General features: G+C 37.2%; 1 protein-coding gene across 1 annotated transcript; it reads right to left on the reverse strand.

Annotated features, from left to right (window-relative positions):
* Window positions 1-201: 201 nt before the first annotated feature.
* On the reverse strand, window positions 202-24925 carry LOC121415893 (DDB1- and CUL4-associated factor 12-like). Its single transcript, XM_041609272.1, has 8 exons — window positions 24834-24925; window positions 19708-20152; window positions 18222-18437; window positions 13941-14001; window positions 12715-12890; window positions 7072-7294; window positions 6496-6650; window positions 202-4829 (listed from the first exon to the last, which is right to left on the reverse strand). The coding sequence occupies exons 2-8, from the start codon at window positions 20005-20007 to the stop codon at window positions 4674-4676; spliced, it is 1287 nt and encodes a 428-aa protein (XP_041465206.1). The 5' UTR covers window positions 20008-20152; window positions 24834-24925; the 3' UTR covers window positions 202-4673.
* Between the last annotated feature and the right edge of the window lie 650 nt (window positions 24926-25575).

A 25575-nucleotide genomic window follows, 5' to 3' on the forward strand; every position in this document is an offset into this window, starting at 1 on the left:
GACCAAGTGGGTCAAGCCTTGATGGTGTTAGATGATCTGACAATTAGACCACCTGTTTGTAGACCAAGTAGATACAAATATGACCCATTAATCTATAGACTCAAGGTAACTGAATGAAGCACATTAAAATAGGCTCAAGAAAAATTCAAAGAGGACAATATTGTTGTTTTTTTGCTGTCAGTAGAAAACACAATATATCTGACGTGTTCCTCACAGAATAAATACCACATTTTCAACTCAGGTAGTTGGCATGTGTGAATTCATTACAACAGTACTAAGCACTAAGATTTAATCAGTTAGAAACATCTGATTGGTTTGCTTTCTAACATCGGCGGCAAATGATTTACAAATGGTTCATGAGCACTTTAAAATGTCATTTTCTCCCCATTAAAGAAATTAAAGTGCAAAAATATCCATTGTGATGGTTTACGGTAAGTCTTGAATTAAAAAGAAGTAAAATTTTTCATTTTTGGCATATTAAAGCCCAAAATCCAATATGGTTCACTAGAAGTCAGGTCAAGTTTCTAATACATGATTTTCTATCACTCAAGACTACTAAAATACATTATACTCACAAACAAGTGAAAGTAAATACGTTACTAGTATTTCATTTTATGAACAAATCCACAGCTCCACTGAAAAATTGTTTTACTAGTCACATGTTCACTAGAAAGTCAGCTTTAAAATTCCACACATTTTGTGTTATTTTCACCATCAGATAGATACATATTTGAATATTAGAAGTTATACAATGAAAATAGAAGTTTTATAAATTATATCACAAATTATTGATTTTCCAGTTTAATTTACATGCACATCTTCCTTCACCATGATAGGCACAAGATTATTCATTTTAGTAACCTTTTCATTCAATATCACTTCAACATTTTGTTCATTTGAAGATACATGTACATGTATGTCTTGTGCCTTTACTTTGTTTAAAATTGCTACATATAGACTAGAAAAAAAATATAATAGTACATGGATATATGCTATATATTTATATACTTTCTATTATCATAATTTGAGGCAAGTACATGTACCACTTTACATAAGTGGCATGAATAGCTTGCTCAAGGATGACAGTGCCAATTGGGGTTTTGAACCCTACAGGCAACGGCCTTGGATAGAAAGTGCATAAAATGCATTGTGGTTCACAATTTTGCCATATTTGATATGCATACAGAAGGGCTTTGAAACAAACATGCAAGAGCAGTTTTCCAATGAAAATGGTTTTACAATGTTGAATACAGTAATCTGCCCCATTCCCTATACAACAATCAAATATTTTTAAGTTGACTTTAATCCTCTTGCCAGGGACCTCCTTCTAGCATTCAAGCATTCTAGTTGAACCATAGTTAAATGAGCTACATCCAGTGCAGATCAATTTTACACATGGAGGCAGCTTGTAAAGTGTTCACACTTACATTCACCAATAAACCAAAGTGATTTACAATGGCATGTAGAATTGTAGACAATTACTGCAAAGTTTTAACCCAAGGTAACATTGTAAGGCAACACTCCATGAACAATTGTCTTCTTCCAATGCAAGATAAGATAAATGTACACAGCGTATGTCCTAACTAATTCCTAAACGTAGTAACATGCATATCACAAAGTTAAGAGTCATCACCTGCCACAAAACTTGCTATCAGAAGCCTACATGCGCATTTACCAATCGTAGTCTGACATAAAGAAATCTATAATTGTCTTAATATCAGAGTATAAACACATACTGCTCACAAGTACTGCTTTAGATGTTCACTGAGTATGCCTTGATATTTGAACAAAGCATCGTACACAATTTTCTTCAATTGAAACACTTTCAACTGCATTGCATATTTGGAAACATTTGGGATATTTGGGGATATACACTGTATTCCCCAAAGTTGCAATTTACAAAGCAAGCAGCATACTTTAAATGCACAACTGCAGACAGTGACACATCTTTCAATGCGGAGTCGAATTCATAGAATTCATGTAGATAAAAAGACTGTGTGATACCGCACTGATCATGCAGAATATATTTACTGGGCAAGTACAGAAAACATTTAGGCACCTCAACAATTGAATGACGATGGAAGGCAGACAATACATCAAAAAAGGTGTAAACACCATGGCACTGCCCTGTGTGCACAAACTCTGTGCGCTTTATGTGGTTACCAGGATGATAAACCGGACTGTGTCCTTGCTGCACTCATGAAAATAGAGCTCCTTCTGAACACAATTTTTATCAGAGTCTAAACTATTCTGATCCAGACACAGTCCGGACCATTTGGAAGTGAATTCATGAAAGAGTATTAGGATTCACCCTACCTGCTATACACCAATTAGTATTGATATTCTCAAGATTTTCACAATACTTTTGGCATCCCCTCTTCAGCACTACCCTGTCATTTATGGAAATAAAGAATTGCAGAGCTACAAGAATTCAAGTTCAGTTAAAGTCACCATATTGGCATAAAGAGATTAAAAGGCAGACTTGGGTAACTTGTCAGAAGCCTGTGCGACATCATTTGGCAGGAATCCCAACTATAAATCTGTTAGGGCTGAATTCAGAAAGGTAGTTTTGAAAACAATCTGTCTGACCCACGGTTTATGCAGATTTCCTTTATGAATCAAGCTTAATTTAATGGCCAATGCTGATGCACTTTTGTCAGTCACAGTGCGCCAAATTGACGCCTGCTGCCATCGTTAAGCACGCAACTTTATTCATGAGTCCATTGTTTTCAAGATTGGACTCATTAATTCAAAACAGTGAATAAAAAAGCATGGATAACCATGACAACAGGCGTCAATTTGGCGTACTGCATTCATAAACCCTGGGTTCAACTGACAGTTTTAAAAACCACCTTTGCGAATTCAGGCCTTACGAGTCTTTGCAATGCAGCTTTCCCCGTTCCCAAATTTGTTGTGTATGATATGATTTTTTTTTTAAATGAAAAGATCATTTCACAGATCAATGTTGAAACAGCGCAAGCATTCATACAATGATCCCACTTACATGTAGGTTTTGACATCAAATGCACGGCTCGACATTAGCAGTGGCCCAGGGCAACTAAAAAAGAGAGTCAGGCCACCAAATTCTGTAAAAGCCAACACTTGGTGGCCCGATTGGGCTACCAAAGTTTTGACAAATTTTAAAGTTTTCTATTGTTTTAGGGCCACTTACGTAAGTTTGCTTTAAGAGCCACCAAAAATATGAAATTGATGATTCTGGTTGACCGATCGGGCCACCAAGAAAAAAGTTAGTGTGGAGCCTTGTCTAATGCATCCAAGTTTGCGAATATGATAAGTAAAGATTAAATTGTATATAGGAGCTAGTGTGGATTAGTACGAGGTCCTTATAAGCACTTACATAGAGCCACTTTGTAAACCAGGTCTTTGTCAAGGTCAAAAGCAACATGAGACCCTAACCAGTCTCATACTAGCAACAATAACTAATTATGAATTTCTTTTTTCAAATATAAAATGAGGAAATAAAATAAGCAATTTGATTGACAACAAAATATGTATAAATATATTGATATAATTACAAGTTGATAAATATATAGTAGTAACAAGAAATATAAAACAATGAACATGAGAAAAAAAAAATAATTGAAACAAAGAACAAACAATAAATATGAATGCATATATGTTTCACAATATCATACGATAGAATTTCCATGTAAAACTTAAAAAAATTCAGGCTACTAGTTGTTATGACTGTGGAATACCACTATCCATCATGTGTTTTGACATGACAATTCTGTCGGTTTCTGATGACGAAAGTAGAATATCTTCTAAATGTACTTCTCTACAGAATGTTAAATTTCCACTTTCAATGCATAGCAAAGAATTTGGGGAGACAATAAATTGTAGAGATAAGTGCTACTGTAAGTCTATTGAAACTAGGGCTTTGTCGAACCAATCAGACCAGTGGACAGTACATATTGACTTACGAAAAGCTTCTACAAAATGGCCTCTGAAAGATATTTTTTACATGTAATTTGTTGTATTTTTCATCATTGTTGTTTGATAATTTGATAATAGTTTCAGCATAATTTTGTACACTTTCTATGCTCACAGGGTCCACTCAACTTAAGCTGAAGACATCCTGGGAAGCATTCATGAAACAAATGGTCTGTGATTTCACTGAGAAATCCTTGCATCTGATCTTGGCTTGGAGCAAATCAGTCAGTGACAGTCACTGACAAGGGTGCTTCATGAAACTCTCCCCTGCTCAGCTGGGTACAGCTACTGATATTGATGTTTACATTCCAAGTTGTACTCAAGTAGTACACAAGCAAATTTTTACTTGTAAGTGTCTGAGTCCTTGCATGACGCAAATACACATAAATAATACAATCAGGTATAAAAATAGGCATATTGATAGGCATTTTAAATGGGATATATTACTATAAAGCTCCAGTGAAATCAAATCAATTGAAAACAAAATAAAACTTGCCACCAAGATTATATGCAACACTGAGAAAGCTGCACATGAAGTAGATCGCTCACTTTCTAATCAGACCTTCCGCTAGAAAATGCCCAATGACATACAATGTTCCAGGGCATAGTAAAGTCCAATCACAAGGATATTGACTACTGGTGTGGTACCACAGAAGGCATTCAATCGTTTTTTCTCCTTTCTTCTTCGATGCGACAAGGCGGTGGTTGACAGGAGCCCTCTAATGCCACAAACCGGCATAGTTTCCAGAAAGACCAGATGGCAATGGACCGCCTGCTACGAAGAGCCTAGTCCCAGACTTGTCGTACCGATGAGTGTACACAGCATTCGGATGGCTGGACTCGCTGAAGAACTGATGGAAGAGGGAATCTCGATGCTGATGTGGGAACAGAGAAAATTGAAATAAAAAGAAGACTATTATGGATAGAGAAATTAGAAAAGGCTTGATGTGATTAGCAGTCTGTCTAACAATATGAGATTTAGGTGGATTCATCCGGTAAATTGCCAATTCGTCTACTGCCAACTCGTCCACTCACCAAATGGTCTACTTACATTTAGTCTAATGTCATTGCGTCCATCAACATTTCGTCTACCAACCATTTGGTCCAATAACCATTTGGTCCAATCATCACTTTGCATCCAATCTGGGCCCCGTAATTTTCCATATCTCGATATGGTGCAAAGTACATGGTCTGCCTTTATTTAGTCTAATACCATTCCCGTCCATCAACATTTCGTCTAACAACCATTTGGTCCAATCATCACTATGCACCATTTCGTCTATGACCATATCGTCTCATAACCAGTTGGTCTAATATCCATTTCATTTTCATTCCTCTTGCACAATTAATAACACTTGGTCCAATTTTTGACCAAATGAGACCACTTTAGACCAGGTTTGCAATCTATCCCTCAACTACAGTGTGAACAAAATATTTCGATGATTTCTGTGACCTTTGACCTCATGACCTGAAAATCCAATCTGGGCCCTGTAATTTTAGCGATCAATCGCTAAATGAAATGGCCTATGAAGATCATCATTGCTAGGAACCAATCAGAATTGCTCTATCAAATTAGCAATTAATTGCTAACCTTTGTGTTACGGGACCCAGATCACTGTCACACCAATGGTAAATTTTGAAAGTTTACCAGTCAAACGATTCCTGTGGTGGTATTCTGAAAATTGTCTTAACTTTTCTTGTAACTTTTCTTGTAAGTCAGCAAGATAACAGATCGCTAAAATTCTCTTAAATTGGTATTCTGAAAATTGTCTCATCTCTGTGAGGACGTCCCCTACATGTATTTTATCTCTGACACGCCCAATATTTTCATCATCTACCAATCATTAAGCTTGTTATATGCTTTGGTCAACCAAAAGAAGCATCTTTCTGAAAAATAATGAAGCGCATTGTTAACATGAGGCGTAATTTCCTCGCGCCCCGACGCTTATGCGCTTCTGTGCTAAAAATACTCATGGCTCTTCTCGATAAATTTTCTCTGAAAAGATTCATCGTCTCGAACACAAATTTTTAATTGCTGAAAAGTATACAAATCCATCGTAATGTCATTGGAATGTCTCCTTTTGTAAAACATGATGTTCTTGTGGGACGCAGCAAGAAATAGTTATTGCAGACGGACAAATATCGCATGCAACAATAAGTTACAATAGCCCCCTACCTCTTGTCAATTTTCTTTTATTTTGCAAAGGAAGTTAACAGAACGCAAAGATAATAGAATTTTCAGAATACCTTTTATCTCATTATGTTATCTTGCGCAAAGGGATATTTATGCGCCATTTTTAACTTTACGCATAATTCTAGCTCTGATGCGCTCAGCGAAAGTTACAAGAAAAGATACAAGAATTTTCGGATACGGATTTTAATGTAACTCTAAAGATACAAGAATATTTCTCTTCAGACAATTTTCAGAATACGGCCCCAGAACTATTGCAAGAATGAGCGCATGACAGACAAACAGACAGCCTGAAAACATGCAATCGATGGTGGTTAAAAGCATTAACAAAAGAGCAAGCAATGTCTTACCAGATATCCTTTTCCAGTGTATAACTTCACAGGCATGGTCCTTCCATCGACATCTTTCTCAATGAAATGACCTGCTCTCAGTTCAAAGAACATGAGAGCACCTTGACCAGTACCGACTGTCAGCACTCCATCCTTAAAGCTCACTGACCGCACACCTAGATGAAAAAAAGAAATGAAACAGAGATTAAATATGACAGCATTCCTATATTGGAAAGAAATACAACAGATAAAATATGAGCCTGGCAATAAAATATGAGCCTGGAAATAAATCTTATACTCTCCAGGGAGTGGAGAAAGTGCATACGTTGTATGCGGATATGCAAGGATCCGAAGACCAGGGTTATAATATATCTGTTAAGCGCTTAGAGACGTCATTCTGATGTATTAAGCGCTACATAAAATGGATTATTTATCAAATCTGATATGTATCTGATATATATCTGACATATTCATATGCTTGAATAACAAGACATGAGCTGTGAGTAGTGCAAATTAAATTACACTTTCATTGCACAGACTCTTTATTTAAGTCAACTTATCAAGCAAGCAAGTCAAAAAAAATCAAATGACACATACCGCTTCCCCTCTCCTTAGAGTGAACCGAAGCCACACATCTCCCATTCCGAGAGTCTAGGAAGGTGACATGAGACTGGGAACCAACAGCATAAAGAGAGTGGTCTTGTGATAGGGCTATACAGACATTCTCCTCGCAGTACGGCAAGCGTCTGCTGTGGACTTTCCGGAACCCTCTCAAGTCCCAAAGGTGGATAAAACCGTTGGCCGACAATGAGGCTAATTCCTGGACAATACAAAATCAAGTGAAATAATTACTAGAATTAGAGCACATCTTCCCCTTGTTAGTGCTCAAGGCACCAGATTATCCCGGCTAAGCTGGTCTACCAATACCACTGCTCACAGCCTATTGAGGAATAACTTCCTGCCTGTTATATACATACATTAAAATGAGAATTTTTATTTTGTGTCATAAAATAAGTGGAAACATCACACGAATCCTATTCATCACAGTATGCATGTTACCATTCTCACAAATCATAGCCAACCTTTAAAATTTTTATCAGACTTTTTGGAAGAAATTTTTCGTCATTATATCTCTGCTTTTCACTCTATATATTCACACCTTATTACTTTCAAGGTGGAGTTTTACCTACTAATGGTGAAAATACAATTCCTAAAAATACTTTATCATCCTACCAAAATGTAACTGTTGGGATCTCACAGGGAAGTGTTCTGGGGCCTATTTTGTTTCTCATAATGATTAATGATATATCTGAAAGTGTCAGTGGCACATGTAACATATTTGCAAATGATGTTGTCATATATAATATGACAACAATAAATATTGATATGCAAAATAACTTATAAGATTTTTTCACTTAGTAAATTATGACATATCCTAAATGAAAACCTATTGAATATATTATATAAATCCAATATACAACCCTGTTTCTACTATGCAATATCGGTCTGGTGAAATAAAATTGGTTCTAATGCTTTCTCAAAACTTTACAGACTTCAGAAACAAGCGGCCCAATACATTACTGGTAATATCGATTTTATAAATTATAATGGGCAACAGATTGTTAAGGATATTAAATGGACATCTATTGAACAAAGAAGGGACTATTTTTTTCAGCAAAACTGATGTATGAATGTATTCATGGAATGGCCCCATCTCGTTTATGCAATAATATTGAAATGTTTTGTGAAAGACATGATGTTAGAACATATCATTATAATACACTAAATGTTGTTCCCCCTAAACCTAATATTGAATGCTTCAAGAAATCTTTTATGTTCTCCACCGCACAGGTCTGGAACAATTTACAAGATTTACTTAAGAATGCAGTTTCAGTAAATTCTTTCAAATCATCCTTTAAAAAATGTAATTCCTATGATACTATGGCAATTTTCACCTCACAATGGCTGTCATACACAATTACTACGAGCATATGAATGTATCTCTATTCTTCACCTCTCCTTACTTTTCATGTTACTACCGATATTCCTATACCCTTCAGTTCTTTATGCTGATCTTATGTACCTGAATAAATATGTTTTAATAAATAAATAAATACTTCACAATAATACTAATAATATATACGGCCATGCGTTTTGAGTTGGGCCCATTTCTGTTACAACTCAAATTTTCCTTGAAAATCGCACCATTTTACACAATTGTATTTTTTTCTTATGTTTGACATCCTTTACCCATAAAAGTATATATATTCTGAAAGGAAATTGTCTGAGGAATTCAAAAATGCAATCAGAAAAGGCATAGGGTAATGTCATAAAAAGTTAAAGGTCAAAATATGTGGAAAACTGTGAAAAAACATACTTCCCAATAAATCTGAGAATCAGATAAACTTTACACCCTATAGGGAAATAACATACATATTTCATCTCTTTAGAGTGAGACCTTTCCAGTGATATATAACTTGTTGGGGATAACTGTACCAAAATAACTGGGCGCAATCATCTTTTAAGACCAAATTTCACATCACAATTTTTGCGGGTAAATATGTATCAATGCTTGATTTACCCCTAAAATATTAATTAGTCTTGCCTTTAGTTGCATAAATACACTTGCAAACACTAACCAGTATATTATAATATATTTACTGTGGTTATTATGAATAAAAAATGATTTCATTTGACTCAAATTGTGGGATTTGTCACCTCTTGGCTCAAAGACCGGTGGACCACAGGTTGACAACTGAGAGTCAGGATTAACATATATGTAGGAAAATGTGAATACACAATGAAAAGTTCTCATTACTGCTTTAGGTTATTTAAAATTAGTGTGAACAAAACCAGCTGACAAGTTATAAATAAATCCAGACACCTGGCAAAAATACTTTATGTTATTTTAGAGTGTTATATTTTAAATATACCCTCTTGCTCAACATTCTGCAGGACATGGTCTCGGGTACTGGGTCAATTGAATGTCAATGCACAAAACATATTTCTATGGGTACATTTCCCTAGAGCTGTTTTGTTTTATCTATGTACCAGTTTCATTCTCAAGTATAGTTGTTATTCTCTGAACATTTTTGTGCCAGCCAAATATGTGTCATTTACTGATTTATAGAAGTAGTGTGATGTAACATTAAGAAAAAAGTAAATAGAATCAGATGAGGACTTTATTGCAACAAACAAGTTTTCATTAATTAAAATTGCATAAAATGTGTATTTATATCTATTATGTTACCAGAGTAATCTGAAGATTCTGACACAAAGTTATCACTATCAATCTACGCTGTCAATATTGAAACCATGAGGTCATAATTATTAAAACAATAGATTGATTTATCTCTGAAGCCTTTAATTAGTTTGTGCTTTTTTTTAAATTTATGCAGCTTCTAAATTTTATTCAAGGTGTAACCCACAACTGTACATGTATTTTATCTCTCCTTATTTCCTATACATCAGATAATCACAATTTCAATCATGTTAATTTCATGTTTTACATCAATTAATTATACTAATTAGCTTAATTAGGTACCCTTTAAACTTTAAAAGTTCAAATTTGACCCACTTATGATTGAAGAATAAGCTATAGTGAGCCCCAAAACTATTACATTTAGGTACTGTGATGTTACACATGTAGTTTCTTAATGAAATGAAAATTTATGCTCCCCTCGTCATGCTCCCCTCGTCTACCACCATTCAAAAATGGCCAATTGATGTTACATAATTGCTAATTACTGGTAAACGAAGTAATTTCAAGTATTTCTTTTTCTTTTAAGTAATTGGTATAAAGATTCCCTTTAATATGATACCAAATATACCCATGTAGCACATGTATTTCAAGTTTTATACCATTAATTATTTCTGAGCTTGTCGTGTAAATGTAACGATACCACCTATTTGCGGGCCCAACTTAAAACGCATGGCCCTATGCAATTTGTTAGGTACCATATCTATTTTGTAAGAGATGCTCAAGGTGCACAAGTGAAGGGGGAGGGGGCAAACAAAATTAAAAGTAACAGAAAATCATTGATAAAATTAAAGTTAAAAAGGTAAAGTACAGCCTACATGTACTGCTTAAATCTGCAACATTGGACAACCTTAACATTGCAGTGAATGGGGGTTTTCTGGGCATTTTTAGGTGATCTGTCAATCGACAGATCACCTATTAATTTCGTAAGAATTTTCTTTTTTATTTATTATTTATTTATTTATTTATTTCTTAATTTTTATTTTTCCACCCTTTTCTTGTTACCATAAAATCTCCAAATCTACACCATCAATTATCTTCAAAATATCATCAGATATGGGGACTTATCATGTCATGTGAACGAAACAAGTTCAAGGTCAAAAGGTCATCATGACGTCATCTAGACGCCATTTTGTAAAATCACATTATCAATCATATCTTCATTATCAATGATCGAAAATTAACCATATTTACATCACATTAACTTCAGGTCAAGGGTCAACTGTCGATGTCATCAAAGGTCATGTAAAGGTCACGACGTGCGCGTACGCGCGCGTCAAAATTTTAAAATGCTCAAAATCGCTTTTTGACCAAAACAGAGTATGTTTCAGGTGATTTTAAGCATTTCAAAAATTTGCGCGCGCGCATTCCCGCGCGTAACGGCACTATAAAACATAGGATCGCCATTTTTTTATATCAATGCACCGATAATATAATTCTGAACAATTTGATACCTTGATCAACCTTCTACGACAAGTAATAAAGGAATTAGCCTCCATCAAAGTTTACAGCACGCGCGCACTAAACATAGACAATATATGTGCAAAAACATGCCTATACATAATTCATTATAGCTTTTAAAGTAGTACGGTGACCCCCATTTTTTTTTTCATATTCGAATAGAGTATGGATGGGAGATGTGATTTCATGTCGCATTTGACCCGAAATTATATCATGACGTCATCAAAATGGCGTCGGAACTCAAAATTCCCATTTTGCTACTTATGACGTCATTATAATTATGCAAATTTGACTTTAACTCTGTAAATATTGGTCAATTTTCGCTCAGTTTTCAATATGTTGTAGCTGAGGACATACTCTTTCAAATTTGATGCCTTTTTTCACTTTTAAAGGAACTGATCATCCTGAAAAACTGCAAGTTATAGAGGCATGTCATTTTCGCTCATTTTGTGTGCAATCTCTATGGGAAATGACTTTTTCTCAAAACTGGATTTTACATTCCTCTATTTCGCGAGCCATATCTCCATTTCTATTGATCGGTTTTCTCTGAGCTTGAAGTATGTTGTAGCTGAGATTGTAAGCTATCGCCAGTGTGGTCTTTATTTTCCGATCAGATGCCAGCGTTATGCCTTAATTTCACTTGCAAAATTGGATTAGAGATCCTCTTAATTTGCTTATGTGTAAAGAGTCCTTGGCAATATATGTCACTGTGGCCAGTATTTGATCTTACACAGCACACTCACCTTTGACCTGTGACTCACTATATATAAAGTCTCTGATTTGGTACTAGCTCTCTCTCTACCTCTCTCTCTTCCTGTCTGCCCTATCTCTTTGTTTTGTTTTACATCAAAACTGCATGCAACTTTCCTTTCTGACACACTTATCAAAGTTTTCTACTCTAGGAGGCACATGTTTTGAGACCGTCTTCAAATTACTACTTCTGTGGGCTGGTATCATCTCACCTGAAGCAAACTTCATACATTGTGTCTTCTACGTCATCTCATATTCAAGTCCGTACTATCCCTTTTTCTCTGTCATTTCACCTCGAGAAAAATCCAAGATACCGTTTGTGCTAGCCAAATTAGGTTTGTAATAATATCTGTGTGATTTTGGGTATATTATATTGTGTCAAATATATTGGGATCATACAATAATGGAAACACTTCTGATATATTGGATGATTGTCTGTCGGTAAGTGGAGATTGGCTTATTACCATTTCATCATAATTATAACCAACCCCCGCTTCACCTCATTTCCCGAATTGCAAGAGCTATCAACATATTTTGGTTTTCATCATGATTATCATATTGATCTGAATTAACATGGTGATCATATTCATGATCAAGAGAATCAGAGACAGATCACCTAATTCGTCCTCATGACGAATTAAAATTCTAGTTATTTTTATTTTCCAAGCCTCTTTTGAGCGTTTTAGGGACAATATCACCCCAAGCCCCCGTGTAATTTTTTTGGCAGTCAAAGTTTCTCAAGAATTAAGAAAGGGACATCATATGCTCACCTTCGTTTGCGGGCTGTATTCCAAGGCCCTTACTTTCTCATTTCTCTCACTAGACCGTAACGCGATGGGGAAGATGGATTCGTAGGATGGCACTGTGGCTATTTCGTTGGTGTCTTGGACCCGGTCGCACAGTTCTTGACTGACAGACCAGACAGAAAGCTGTGAATCTCTCGAACCTGGTTATCGACAATTTAAATTGATAGAAAAAAACGTAATGAGGGCGGCAAGATGTGAAAATAGTGATCAAAATATAATCGAACTACCTACACAGAATGACTTCTTCTTTGGTGCTACATGTAGATTCTAAATCATTTTATTCATCAGTTGAAATCTGATTTAGATTACAATAATAGCATTTGAGTGAAAGGTCTATATAAAGGTAATTCACACCCACTACATTATAAAAAAATAAAATAAATTTGGGTCATATAAAAAAGCACAAGAGCTGGGACCCATTTCGTAAGTCAGGTTATAATATCAAATGTAAAGCTTCTTAAATACTTCAATTTCATTGGCTGATAGGAAACCTGTTTATAGATGCTGTGTATCTATTATCATAACAAGTCTTTATAAAACAGGACCCAGGGGGCTGTTTCATAAAGCTGTTCGTAACTTGAGAGCCGCTTTAAGAACAACTGGTGATTCTTTCATATGTGCCAAACCATCGCCAATGAATATACCAATTACCACAAGAAAGGATCACCACTCGTTCTCAAAGTCGCACTTAACTTACAAAGAGCTTTATGAAACACAAACAAGATCATCATCAGTCATTTGTAATGTAGTGCAGAGCTTAGAGAGAGCTTTATAGAACACTCAGCAGTTTATATGTATATGTACATGTAAATACTTTTCATTCTCAATCAAACTTACTCCATGATTATAATAAATAAAAAAAGAATTTACATTTGTATGGGACCATTCATCTATATAAGACCTACAATGCAGGGACGGATATTTTCATTTTACTGGTAAACCAAAACAGACATTTTTTGTTCTTTAATTTGCATGAGCAAATTCATTCAATTTAACTTTTCAAAACAGAATTTCTGTTTTTGAGTTGCACATTTCCAATACTATGTCAGAATGGAATTTTTATTTTAGATCAAGTTTGAAAGAGAATTACAGCTTTCCAGAAATGGAAAAAGTCACTTTTGTATTAATGGAAAATCGCTTTTTCGACAAATGCTTCAAAGAAGATTCACAAAGATGCCCCATGCACTAACCTGCAACTAAGTATTGGTCATCTAACCATACAACTGAGAACATCCAGTCCTTGTGGCAATTCTGAAGAAAAAGAAAAGAATAAAGTTACTACCAATTAACCTTTGGGGTAGTAAATCAACATGCAAAGGAAATAATTTTACTCTTCAAATTTATTTAGCATTTCTGATTGTTAGATACAAATTTGGAACTACAGGTATGTTCTGTATAGTCCTACATGTATGTAAAAATGTTAAAACTTTATGATGTTGCAGTAAAAAAAGAAGAAAAAAAAAGAACAAGTGGAATGCCTCTGGCCGTCTCACTTGCATCACGCGGTTCAATGTAGCAGCAGTGCTCACTTTGAATACTACTCTAACTCGCACAAGATGTTCAGTGATACATGGTTACTCTTATTTCCCTTTTTTATGAACTAGACCAATAAACTTACAGAGATATGATGGTTATTCAACAAAAACCCCAACATGGCCAAAGTTCATTGACCTTACATGACCTTTGACCTGGATCATGTGACCTGAAACTAGAACAGGCTGTTCAGTGATACTTGATTACTCTTATGTACAAGTTTCATGAATCAGATCCATAAACTTTCAAAGTTATGATGGTAATTCAACAGATACACCCAATTCGGCCAAAGTTCATTGACCTTTGACCTTGGTCATGTGACCTGAAACGCGCACAGGATGTTTAGTGATACTTGATTACTCTAATGTCCAAGTTTAATGAACTAGACCAATAAACTTTCAAAGTTATGATGGTAATTCAACAGATACCCCCGATTCGGCCAAAGTTCATTGACCCTAAATGACCTTTGACCTTAATCATGAGACCTGAAACTTGCACAAAATTTTCAGTGATGCTTGATTACTATTATGTCCAAGTTTCATGAATCAGATCCATAAACTTTCAAAGTTATGATGGTAATTCAACAGATACACCCAATTCGGCCAAAGTTCATTGACCTTTGACCTTGGTCATGTGACCTGAAACGCGCACAGGATGTTTAGTGATACTTGATTACTCTAATGTCCAAGTTTAATGAACTAGACCAATAAACTTTCAAAGTTATGATGGGAATTCAACAGATATCCCCAATTCGGCCAAAGTTCATTGACCCTAAATGACCTTTGACCTTGGTCATGTGACGTGAAACTCATGCAGGATATTGTGTGTGTGTGTATTTGAGTTTTGTCAGACGTGTATCAATCAGATATGATTATTTACGTCTGGGACCGACCTTTAACGTCACCATCCGAAAGACGTGACCAGGGCTCGAACCTCTGCATCAATTTGTAACTTCCCCACAGCTTGGATTACAGGCGCACGCCACAACGCCCAATTATTGTTCAGTGATACTTGATTAACCTTATGTCCAAGTTTCATGAACTAGGTCCATATATTTTCTAAGTTATGATGACATTTCAAAAACTTAACCTCAGGTTAAGATTTCGATGTTGATTCCTCCAACATGGTCTAAGTTCATTGACCCTAAATGACCTTTGACCTTGGTCATGTGACATGAAACTCTAATAGGATGTTCAGTAATACTTGATTAACCTTATGGCCAAGTTTTATTAACTAGGTCCATATATTTTCTAAGTTATGACGTCATTTCAAAAACTTAACCTCAGGTTAAGATTTGATGTTGACGCCGCCGTCGCCGTCGGAAAAGCAGGTGAGACAAAAATGGGGAGCCAATTGCAATGCGATAACAGGAAATTTATTCCTTGATGCAGATGTAATGGTCTGTATCAGTGGCGGATCTAGGATTTTGAAATAGGGGGGGCGCCAGCGGCGAGGGAGGATAGCGACCGAGCGGGGGAGGGTGTGGGAGGGGGATACCCCCCTCCCACGGCAAGGACTTTTTCAAAAAATCATGTCCAAAAGTCGTATTTTGAGAGCACCTTTAGAAGAAAAATGCACACTTAAATCACTGTAACTTCATGAATAAAAGACACATACTGACTCATTTAGGAGCTGGTTTCCAGTCACACACCGTATAAGCGGTCATTCAAAACATACATTTGGCAAAGGCTCTTCACTTGCTTGCATCGTGTGATTGAAACGTCAAATTTAAATGATATGAAACTGAGACTTGTAATCGATAAGTTCCGAATAATCCATTCTGTTTATTGTCATTTGTGTATTTACATTGTGTGTTTCAAACGAGAATTGTTTAGTCGTATGGCAACATGCATAAAATTTGGTTCTTTTTTCCCCAAAATGCACAGTAAATTGTTACAAACTACAGAATAAAACGACATCATCTTCTGGTAATCAACCTTTTCCCTCGTATTATTTTCAAATCATCTTCAATAATCCAGTCATTCTGCACAACCTCGAAGTAATATAATGCTTCTTAAGGGGATTCTCATCATTTTTATTGTTTACGTTCAAAGTCTCTCATCGCGTTGCCATCTTAACTTATGACCAGCCAGGATGAAATTGTATTTATATTTATTTTAACATAAGATAATCAATTTTTACGAAGCACTTGTTAAAACTATACCACAAATAATTAAATAAGGTCAATGATAAAATGCTAGAAAATACATGTAAGGAGCTTTGATATCCAGTCCATAATTGTATAAGTTATAACTATCAGTGGCAGAAAATGTAAAATAAACCGAGGCTCATCTTCGGTATACAGAGTTCAGAAGGCATTTTGTAAGCTTTTCATTTATGAAATTACAACTTGTTTAGACCATGAATTCATATAGGCTTCCAATTTCCAGTATACCGACGTCAGAATTGAGTTGTACAAAAAAGTATGAGCACGCGTATAGCTTGCCTCAAGTCACGTCAATCAGACGGGTGCGCGGAGGAACACATCAGGGAGGGGGAAATCTGTCTTCCACCAACCTCCTTGGTCAGATGGATTTGGGTTTACCATGTTTACGCGCATATCATCGGCAGCGATCGGGGGGGGGGGGGACGGGGGACGTATTCTCCCTCAAATATTTCGGGGGGGGGGTCGTCCCCCCCCTAAATTTTTAAAACTATTTTTTTTCAATTTTGCTGGCAATTTTTTTTAAAGATATATTGTTATCAGCAAACCTATAGATTATCAAACATTAAAAATGGGGTAAGGGGGGGGGTTAATGTCACAATTTCTACTTTTTAACAATACACAATGTGTCCTCGGGACGTTTTTCCCCAGCACGAAAGTATTTTTATTCTCCCCCCCCCCGTCACATAAAATCTTCGCTCCTTACGCTGACATATAGCTGCCTATACACAGCAAACGCGGAGTGGGGTCGACTGGTGATTGAGAATATACAATTTTGCTCCTTGATAATTCGTTGGAATGACTGCTTCGGCGAAACTTAGTTGGGGCGCCCTGGATAATATGCCTCTGAATCTACCAGAAAGTGTAAAAGTTAGTTTACATTAAATACAAATATGTCTGACCTATACATTTCAGTGAAAACGTACATGACCAAGGCAGAATGATAATGCTGCGCACGTGGCGCACGTGGCGCCCGATATAGGGCTTCATCTTTGAGTGAAGAATAATCTCGGGGATAGACATTATCATTCGCATCGTTGACACTTTCTCTCGCGATCTGTTACTTACAATTTACATGTATTTGCCATAAAGACGGACAAACGCATGTTACAAAAAACACAAAATTTCTGGAAAAAATGATATCCAATCCAACATCTTCACACTGGTCACTGCACTGCAACTCCCGATTACAAGTGGTGCAACTTTCCAACCAATCGACTTGCGCGCCCTGGAATTCCGGAATTTACATATTGCAATACAGTATGACAGAGGTGCATTTGTGCGAACACAAAGGCCATGAGCGTAAGTTAAAATATAGTTTTGACTAGATCTAGCCCTTGAAATTGACTACATTGTACCAATCCAGTAAATATAACCATCAAAAAAAAAAAAAAAAAAAACAAATCCGGCGAAAATAGGGGGGCGCGCGCCCGGGCGCCCCCCTCTGGATCCGCCACTGTATATCTTGGTATGGTTCAAAACTTAAAATTATACTGGATTCTCCTGAGTTTGTTGAAAGAAAGGCTTATGAAGGATGAACATCAATACCACTGCAAATGCACAATCTATATGATAACAACAATTGCAGCATACTGTAGTCAATCTACATGTATGGCCTCCACATCAAGATTACACACCGACTTCTTGACGTCGTGAATCTCATTGACTTAGAAATGATGATTTTGTCGCAGCATACCTGAATGAACAGTTATTGAACAAAGGTGCACTGATGCGCCCAAAATACTTTTAAAAAACTGTAAAATTTGTGACTAACCTGCCCTACGCAGACGGGATCAAACGTGGGTAACCGGTATACACCTATGTTGTTTGGGTTGTCCGCCCCTGTCGCTAGGAGGGTTCCGCTGGGGTTGATGGATATACTGTGGATACCACTGTTGTTCATTGGTAATGTCTCTGGCTTTTTGCTTGGGAGACTACGGAGCATCGGGATGGATACTTGGTGGTTGAGGTTCAAGTCTAACGCCATCAACTAGCAAAAGAAAAAGGTTTTATATAATATACATGTACATGTTGCACCCTTATTGAGACCTCACTCATTCGCGTCACTAATTTGGATCACCAATTTGCATTAATCCAGAAAGATTGATCGAGCACAGTGTATTAACATTGTGCGTTAATGCCTTTCTCAATCAAAGTGGTTTGAACCTCATTTAGAAACTGAAATTTTCCTGGGATCTCCCATGTAAATAACTATTGATTAATTCTTATTCTTCTCTACACTTGGGATAGATCACTCAGTTTAATATTTTGTTTTTCAATCATCACTCGCAGCCTGTCCCATCTTGTAATGCACATGTGAGGCTTAGGAAAAGTGGTCTACCAAAAAGGCTCTCATGATAATGAAAGTTGGTAATGCACAAAATGAAATAGTCAAACTTAAATGCAAAATGAAAGATCAAGAAGTAAAGAAGAGAGAGAGAGATGGGTCAAGAGAGAAAATGGATTGCTTTATTTTATGTAAAGATCAAAGTGAAAGAGAAGGGAAGGGGAGAAGGGGGATAAGAAGAGCAAGACATACAGGAAACTAAGATTCAAAGGGCCGAATTCACAAAGATGGTTTTGAAAACCATTGGTTGAACCCATGGTTTATGCAAGGCTCAACATTAGCAGTGGCCCGGGGCAACCAAAATAGAGAGTTGGGCCACCAAAATTCTGAAAATGCCAACACTTGGTGTCGCTGTTGGGCTACCAAAGTTTTGATAAATTGTAATGTTTTCTCTTGTCTTAGGGCCACTAAATTTGCTTTGCAGGCTACCAAAAATATGAAATTGATGAGTTTGGTGGACCGATCGGGACACCGAGAAAAAAAAGTAAGTGTGGAGCCTTGTTTTATTAATGCAAATTTAAGTCATAAATTATGCTTAATTCCCCCCGTATATTAAAAAATGTCCTATGCTGATGCACGCTTTTGTCACTATTTGCCAAATTGATGCCTGTTGCCGTCACTGAGCATGATATTTCATTCATGAGTCTACTGTTTTGAAGAGTGGACTCATTAATTCAAAACAGACTCATGAATAAAATAGCGTGGAAAACCAGGCAACAGGCATCAATTTAGCGCAATATGATAAGTGATTATCAGCATTGGACGTTTTTCAATATATGCAGTAAATTTATTTTCTTCAGCTCCTGTGCTAGTGAATTCCACAGGACTGGTCCAGCATAAACAGAGACTCGATCGCCCAAGGATTGTTTAGATAGTGGAATATATGTAAAAGACCTGATTGGATGTCACTCACTCTATTGCACTTGGTTCCAACGACTACTTGATGATCTGAAATCCATTCCGAAGCAAAGATCTTATTGATCTCGCCAACAGGAATCTCCCGCTCCGAGAGCACATGGGGAAGTCTGCGGGTGGTCAGGTTACAGATAACCTTCCTCCGGTGCTTCGCATGTCCGATAGTTCTGCTTCGAATATGGTGGAAGACAGAGGCACTCTCAGGGTCGCCTGCGCCCATCCATTCTCCACGGTGTCTTTCGGTCAGGGCTGCTGCGGCAGATTTCCTACTCGAGGCTGCATCCTCATTTGACTGCATCTTATAGAGTTCCTTTTTACTCTCTTGTCTCTTCCAATTAGTTCAAGCCTTCAATATCACTCTTACTGATCAGTATGACAAGGACTTTTATTCATGATTTCTGTTGATCACAACTGCCTAATTTTATCATCAAGTTTTGCAGTACCTACAAGTAGAAAGAAAAGACCAACAGGAAGTCAAAGAGAAGATCAAGCAAGTTTCCTGTGGGTGAATTTCAAACAAATATGTGGAAACATTGTATTAATGTAAGCAGACTTAATAAGTCTTAATTGTTAAAAAGGACTTTCCAACTCAATTGCCACTGCTACAAAGACAACATGTAATTGTATTTAATTCTTTTTTCCAAAAGTGCCACAAAATGGTGCTCATAAGAAGAATAAGTGGCATAAATAAGGATGCTCCAAAAATATTTAATGCTGAATGACAAGAAAACTGAATTGTTGGTCATTGGTATACGTCAGATTTTGAATTTTGGGGGTCACAATTAATTGTTGGCGACTCGGTCAGAACTCCATCCGATATTGCCAGGAAACTTGGTGCACTCTGTGAGTACTCGACTAAAAAAAAATCATGAAATCACACATAAAGAATGTTTGAAGATCTGATTATTTCATTACCTATAATTTGAGATATTTGTATTTTATTTTACTAGGACAGCATGAAAAATATAGTTTATGCTTGTGTTACCAGTAAAATGGAGTGTTCTTTATGAATTACCTGATTCTCAAATGCTTGTTTAGTTTACTTTATCTGTTCATTTTATTTTCAGCCTGGAGTCCTCATAATTTAATGTTTCTATAGTGCACTATTAAACTAAACTTTTAGAGTTGTCAGCTCCATTATATTGTAACTTTTATGTCACAATTGCCGCAATGTGAAAAATGCTTTATAGCCTCTGGAAATAAATGTAATTGAATTGAAAAAATTTAAATTGAAATTTGAATGGATAATTATGTTTGAAATATCATGCATGCATCTGTATGAAGGAAGTGCCAAAGACGACAAATATTTGAAGTCATACATGTATGTATGTACTCTATATTTACCCATATTTTAAAAAAACATAAAATCTCAAAATTTGGAACAATTAAAAAATGATAGCTTGAACACTACCTAATCATGGAAATGTGTCAAATTTTTTTGCAGTCCAAAGGGCAAATAAGCTTCTCCCATTGCCATTTGATTAAGGACAAGGTGTGTTCATTCAAAATTATTTAAAATTTGTAAAAGAGCCAAAATACTTTCTGACATCATAATGAATAAATTCTTCAAGTGGTATCAATTTTTTTCATTAAATAATTCATAATAATATAAATTAATTAAAGTTGACAAAAAAACCTGCCGAACTGTAAAACAGACTATATCGGGGAAAAATATAGTTTGTTTTAAAAAAGCAAAATAAAAAGCTGAAATTGACAGTATCATTCTTACTGTTGCCTCATTATTTGTCATGTCTCCGGGTGCAATTTTTCTTTTGTATATGTAGTCATGTCAATATGTGCAATTTTCTGCTAATTTTCCATGTAAAAGCCAGTGGAGGATTATACATACAAGTAGACTAAAATCAAAATTGGCCAAACAAGATGGCGGCATAAACATCGGGCAAGTCTCTTCCGTCTTATTTTTTTCATTTTTTTGATAAATTCTTGGTGAAAAATAAAATCGATGGTGCAGAAATGTCGGAAATGAAGTTGCATCCCATGTACATGATTTAGGGCTAGATCTTTTAGAAGGAAAGTACATGTAGAAATCTCGGGGGCGAAAGTTTCAGGTTTTGGCGGCCTATACGTACGTGAATGGATAGGGATACCAAGCTTTGTTGAGAGTAACCTTACATTAGTAAATGATTTTTACTCTCTAGAAGCCTCCTGGCTACTCTCATGCTATCAAGTCTCTTTCTCTCTCATCATCATCATCATCATTGCTGTACGGAAGAAGTAGGTAGTCCTGTAGTGCTTCCGATCATTCCTTCGAAGGTTACTTAAACTGGTCTTTAAAAATAACTAAACGTGTGTGGAGGCGGATATTTATGGAAGAATTTGGTGCATGGAGGACCAGTGTTTGTCCAGTCTAGTTTTGAAAATGTTTAAAGTGAATGCCGAGATTACAGAAGAAGGAACTGAAGGAAGACTGTTCCAGGAGTCGATCACTCTCTGACTAAAGCTGTTTTTCCTGAGCGATGAGTTGCTTCTATATTTGTACAGCTTCATGTGATGACCTCGAGTGCTACTTTGGCCTACAACCGCTAAGGGTGTAGAGATCTGGGGTGGTATTCTGGAACACTGCCATAACTTTTGTCATAAATTTTGTCATTTCTCTCCGAGATTTGACACCGCTATGATTGTCACAAATCGGTATTCTGAACATTGTCTTTTCCCTGTCATATCTCTTAAAGTTCCCGCCCATCTTTTTGGAAGCAAACCAATCAAAATCATCGTTAGTTCCCAGTGGGAGTCCTCCTAGCCAATAGGAAGGCCCCGTGACAGGTAGGGCGTATCCCCAATACAGTTGCTGGCATCGCGCAACTACGCGAATATTGATGCACTTAATTACAAAGAGAGACATTGAGCTGTGAAGGATTTTAGAGGAAAAGTAGAAAAAGAAGGAAAACAGAGAAGAAAAAAGATGAATATGTAGGGACTAACTAATTGCAGCATGAAAAAATAATTATGATAATTGTCATAGATGAGTGAAATACCACAATCTAATCTATATAATAGCTATGCTTGACATTCAGTCGGCAGGGTATCGGGATAATTGGTCAGAAAAAGATATGACAAAACTTATGACTGCTACCCCCGTCATAACTTTTGTCATATCTTTTGATTGTATAAAAGGATTACGCACATTTAAAGCTGCATATTTTTGGTGCGCACTAAAGAGAAGAGACAAAATTTATGACAATATTTGTGACAATAGTTATGACATCCACAAGAATACCGATTTGGTCATATCTCTGAGATAAGATAAAATATGGAGAAAAGACAATATTCAGAATACCGCCCCTGGCATGCCTGGCCCTAGACCAAAAGCTTCGGTCTCTGTTATATTGGTTGTTTAGCTGAACTCCGTTGGCTTCACTCACCAAATACAGAGACCGAAGTTCTAGCGCGATCTGTACAGGGGACTCAATGGCCATATGTTTATGTACTTAGATTGGATAAAACTAGCCTGGGGCATTTTGGGGACTGGGGAGTGAAAGTCAGTGACCATACGTACAGTATATGACTTTCACTCCCCAAAACGCCCCAGGCTAGATAAAACGGGGAAGTGAATTTGCGTGACAGCCGAGGTAAGTCACTGTTTTTGTTCCTTTTAACTTGATTTTTCTCTGTTTTTTGGCAATTAATGCCAAGAGGGAATATTAATTTGCATTTTGGTTGCGTTAATTTTCAAAAATATTTTCATTAAACTTGAAGAGCCCCGACGGGGGGATTTTGCATTGCAAGTCCCCTAATGGTGGCTGCACGATAGCGAGCCGTCTGTGTACGAGGAGAAATTTTTTTAAAAATGTTAGGTCCTACTGTTAGAAAACTCCTCGAAACAGATGGCTCCCAGCTGTGTAGGCTATAGCCTGGGCCCTGGATCAAGTCAACTGCGCTGCCACTCCCAGACTCCCAGTCCATTCTCAACTCAAGTCAGACTTAGCTAATTCCTCCGCCATTTGGAAATTCCTAGGCTTAATGGGATAGGACATATGGAAGTCTTTCCTACATACGGAACAATTATGGGCGCTAATGCAGTTTCGCACCGGCCGATTACCAGCACACCTAATCACCAATACTTGTTACCAAATGTCATGACAAGTCTCTCAGTCACATTTCGATGTCAATACATCCACCACTTTTCAAAATATTGTGATCGGGAATGGCTGTATTTCATCTTCGATCTCAACGTCGTTGATCGACATCGCTTCGCGGATCGCTTGGATTCACCGTGCACCGTAATGTTAATATGAACTGAAGTTAGCAACCAAATCATGCGAGAATGTGGCGAACAAACTGCCAGCATGCCGCATGCGAATCTATGCTCGCATGATTTGGTTGCTAACTTCAGTTCATATCAACATTACATTGCACGGTGAATCCAAGTGATCTGCGAAGCGATGTCTACGCCGTGTCGCTTCGCGGATCGCTTGGATTCACTGTGCACCGTAATGTTGATATGAACGGAAGTTAGCAACCAAATCATGCGAGCATAGATCCGCATGCGGCATGCTGGCAGTTTGTTCGCCACATTCTTGCATGATTTGGTTGCTAACTTCAGTTCATATCAACATTACGGTGCACAGTGAATCCAAGCGATCTGCGAAGCGATGTCTACGCCGTGTCGATCAACGACGTTGAGATCGAAGCCGAAATACAGCCATTCCCGATCAAGATATTTTGAAAAGTGGTGGATATATATTGACATCAAAATGTGACTGAGAGACTTGTCATGACATTTGGGAACAAATATTGGTGATGAGGTATGCTGGTAACCGGCCGGTGCGAAACTGCATTAGCGCCGAATTATGTTTTCTTAGGACCCTGTTTAACTTCGGTGGTTTGATTCCGAGTCTACATGTATCTGCGGTTACGGTTTTCCGCCGATCTCCGCACCTCGGATCGCGATCGGAGGAAGGCCGGGGCCGGGGAGGCTGACAATGCAAAGCCAAAGCACAGCACAGGCACACAACTCACAAGCGATAGTCAGTCGGTAGGCCTAATCAAATACGGTCAAATACCAGGCACAAATCAACACCAAAAAAATCATTTGCAAAACAAAAACCTGATTCGTCATTGATCTCCATCACACAATTATATCTCACTCCAATATATACTTACTTTCAGTAGGATAACAGTTAAATTTAACATTGAACTTGTAAATAAATTGACCGATCCGCGCCGTAAAACATCCTTTTTCGTGAAGAAAACAATCGAAAAACTTGACTTCTAAAGGACGTAGAGGACGCTTTTTCATTACTCTGATTCATTCAGAGGTATTGCAAAATTTGGCCGAGTCGGGGATTTTTTTCCGGAGTCTATTCGCCGGTCAGAGTCTAGTAACTCGTGAGGGGGGAGGGGGGTACTAACTCAATTTTAGTAAATCCTTAATAATGGGTACCTTTTTAGCCAAAGTGACTCGTAAATACGGGTATGGGTTTTGAACCTACAGACGCACCCCCGTCCAAACCAAATCTAAGAACCGTGCCCCCCCCCCCCCCCCGGCTAGCTGAGCTGCAGATTGCATGTTCAACCTCTGAGACATTGCCAATGACAATCCGAATTTTTCGCATTTTTTCAGAGAAAGCTCACTTCAACATACCAATTCCTTTGAAAATGCAAGTCAAATCACAATGGAGACCTGAGAGAATTGTCGAAAGTTGATGGATCGGGACGCAATAGCATCGGAACGGCACCGTACTCTCTTGAGTCTTGACCATGCACGGAAATTGTCCTGACTCTGCTGGACAACGATATATTTGCAGCTGTTCTTCTGCGGCAAATGTCATTCGAAAATTTGACAACCAAAAAAAAAAGTCCTCGCTTTCAAAATGGGAGGGGGCAAATTGTGTTAGAATTAACG

This window comes from Lytechinus variegatus, chromosome 5 (assembly GCF_018143015.1).
Source record: "Lytechinus variegatus isolate NC3 chromosome 5, Lvar_3.0, whole genome shotgun sequence".
Taxonomy (NCBI): Eukaryota; Metazoa; Echinodermata; class Echinoidea; order Temnopleuroida; family Toxopneustidae; genus Lytechinus; species Lytechinus variegatus.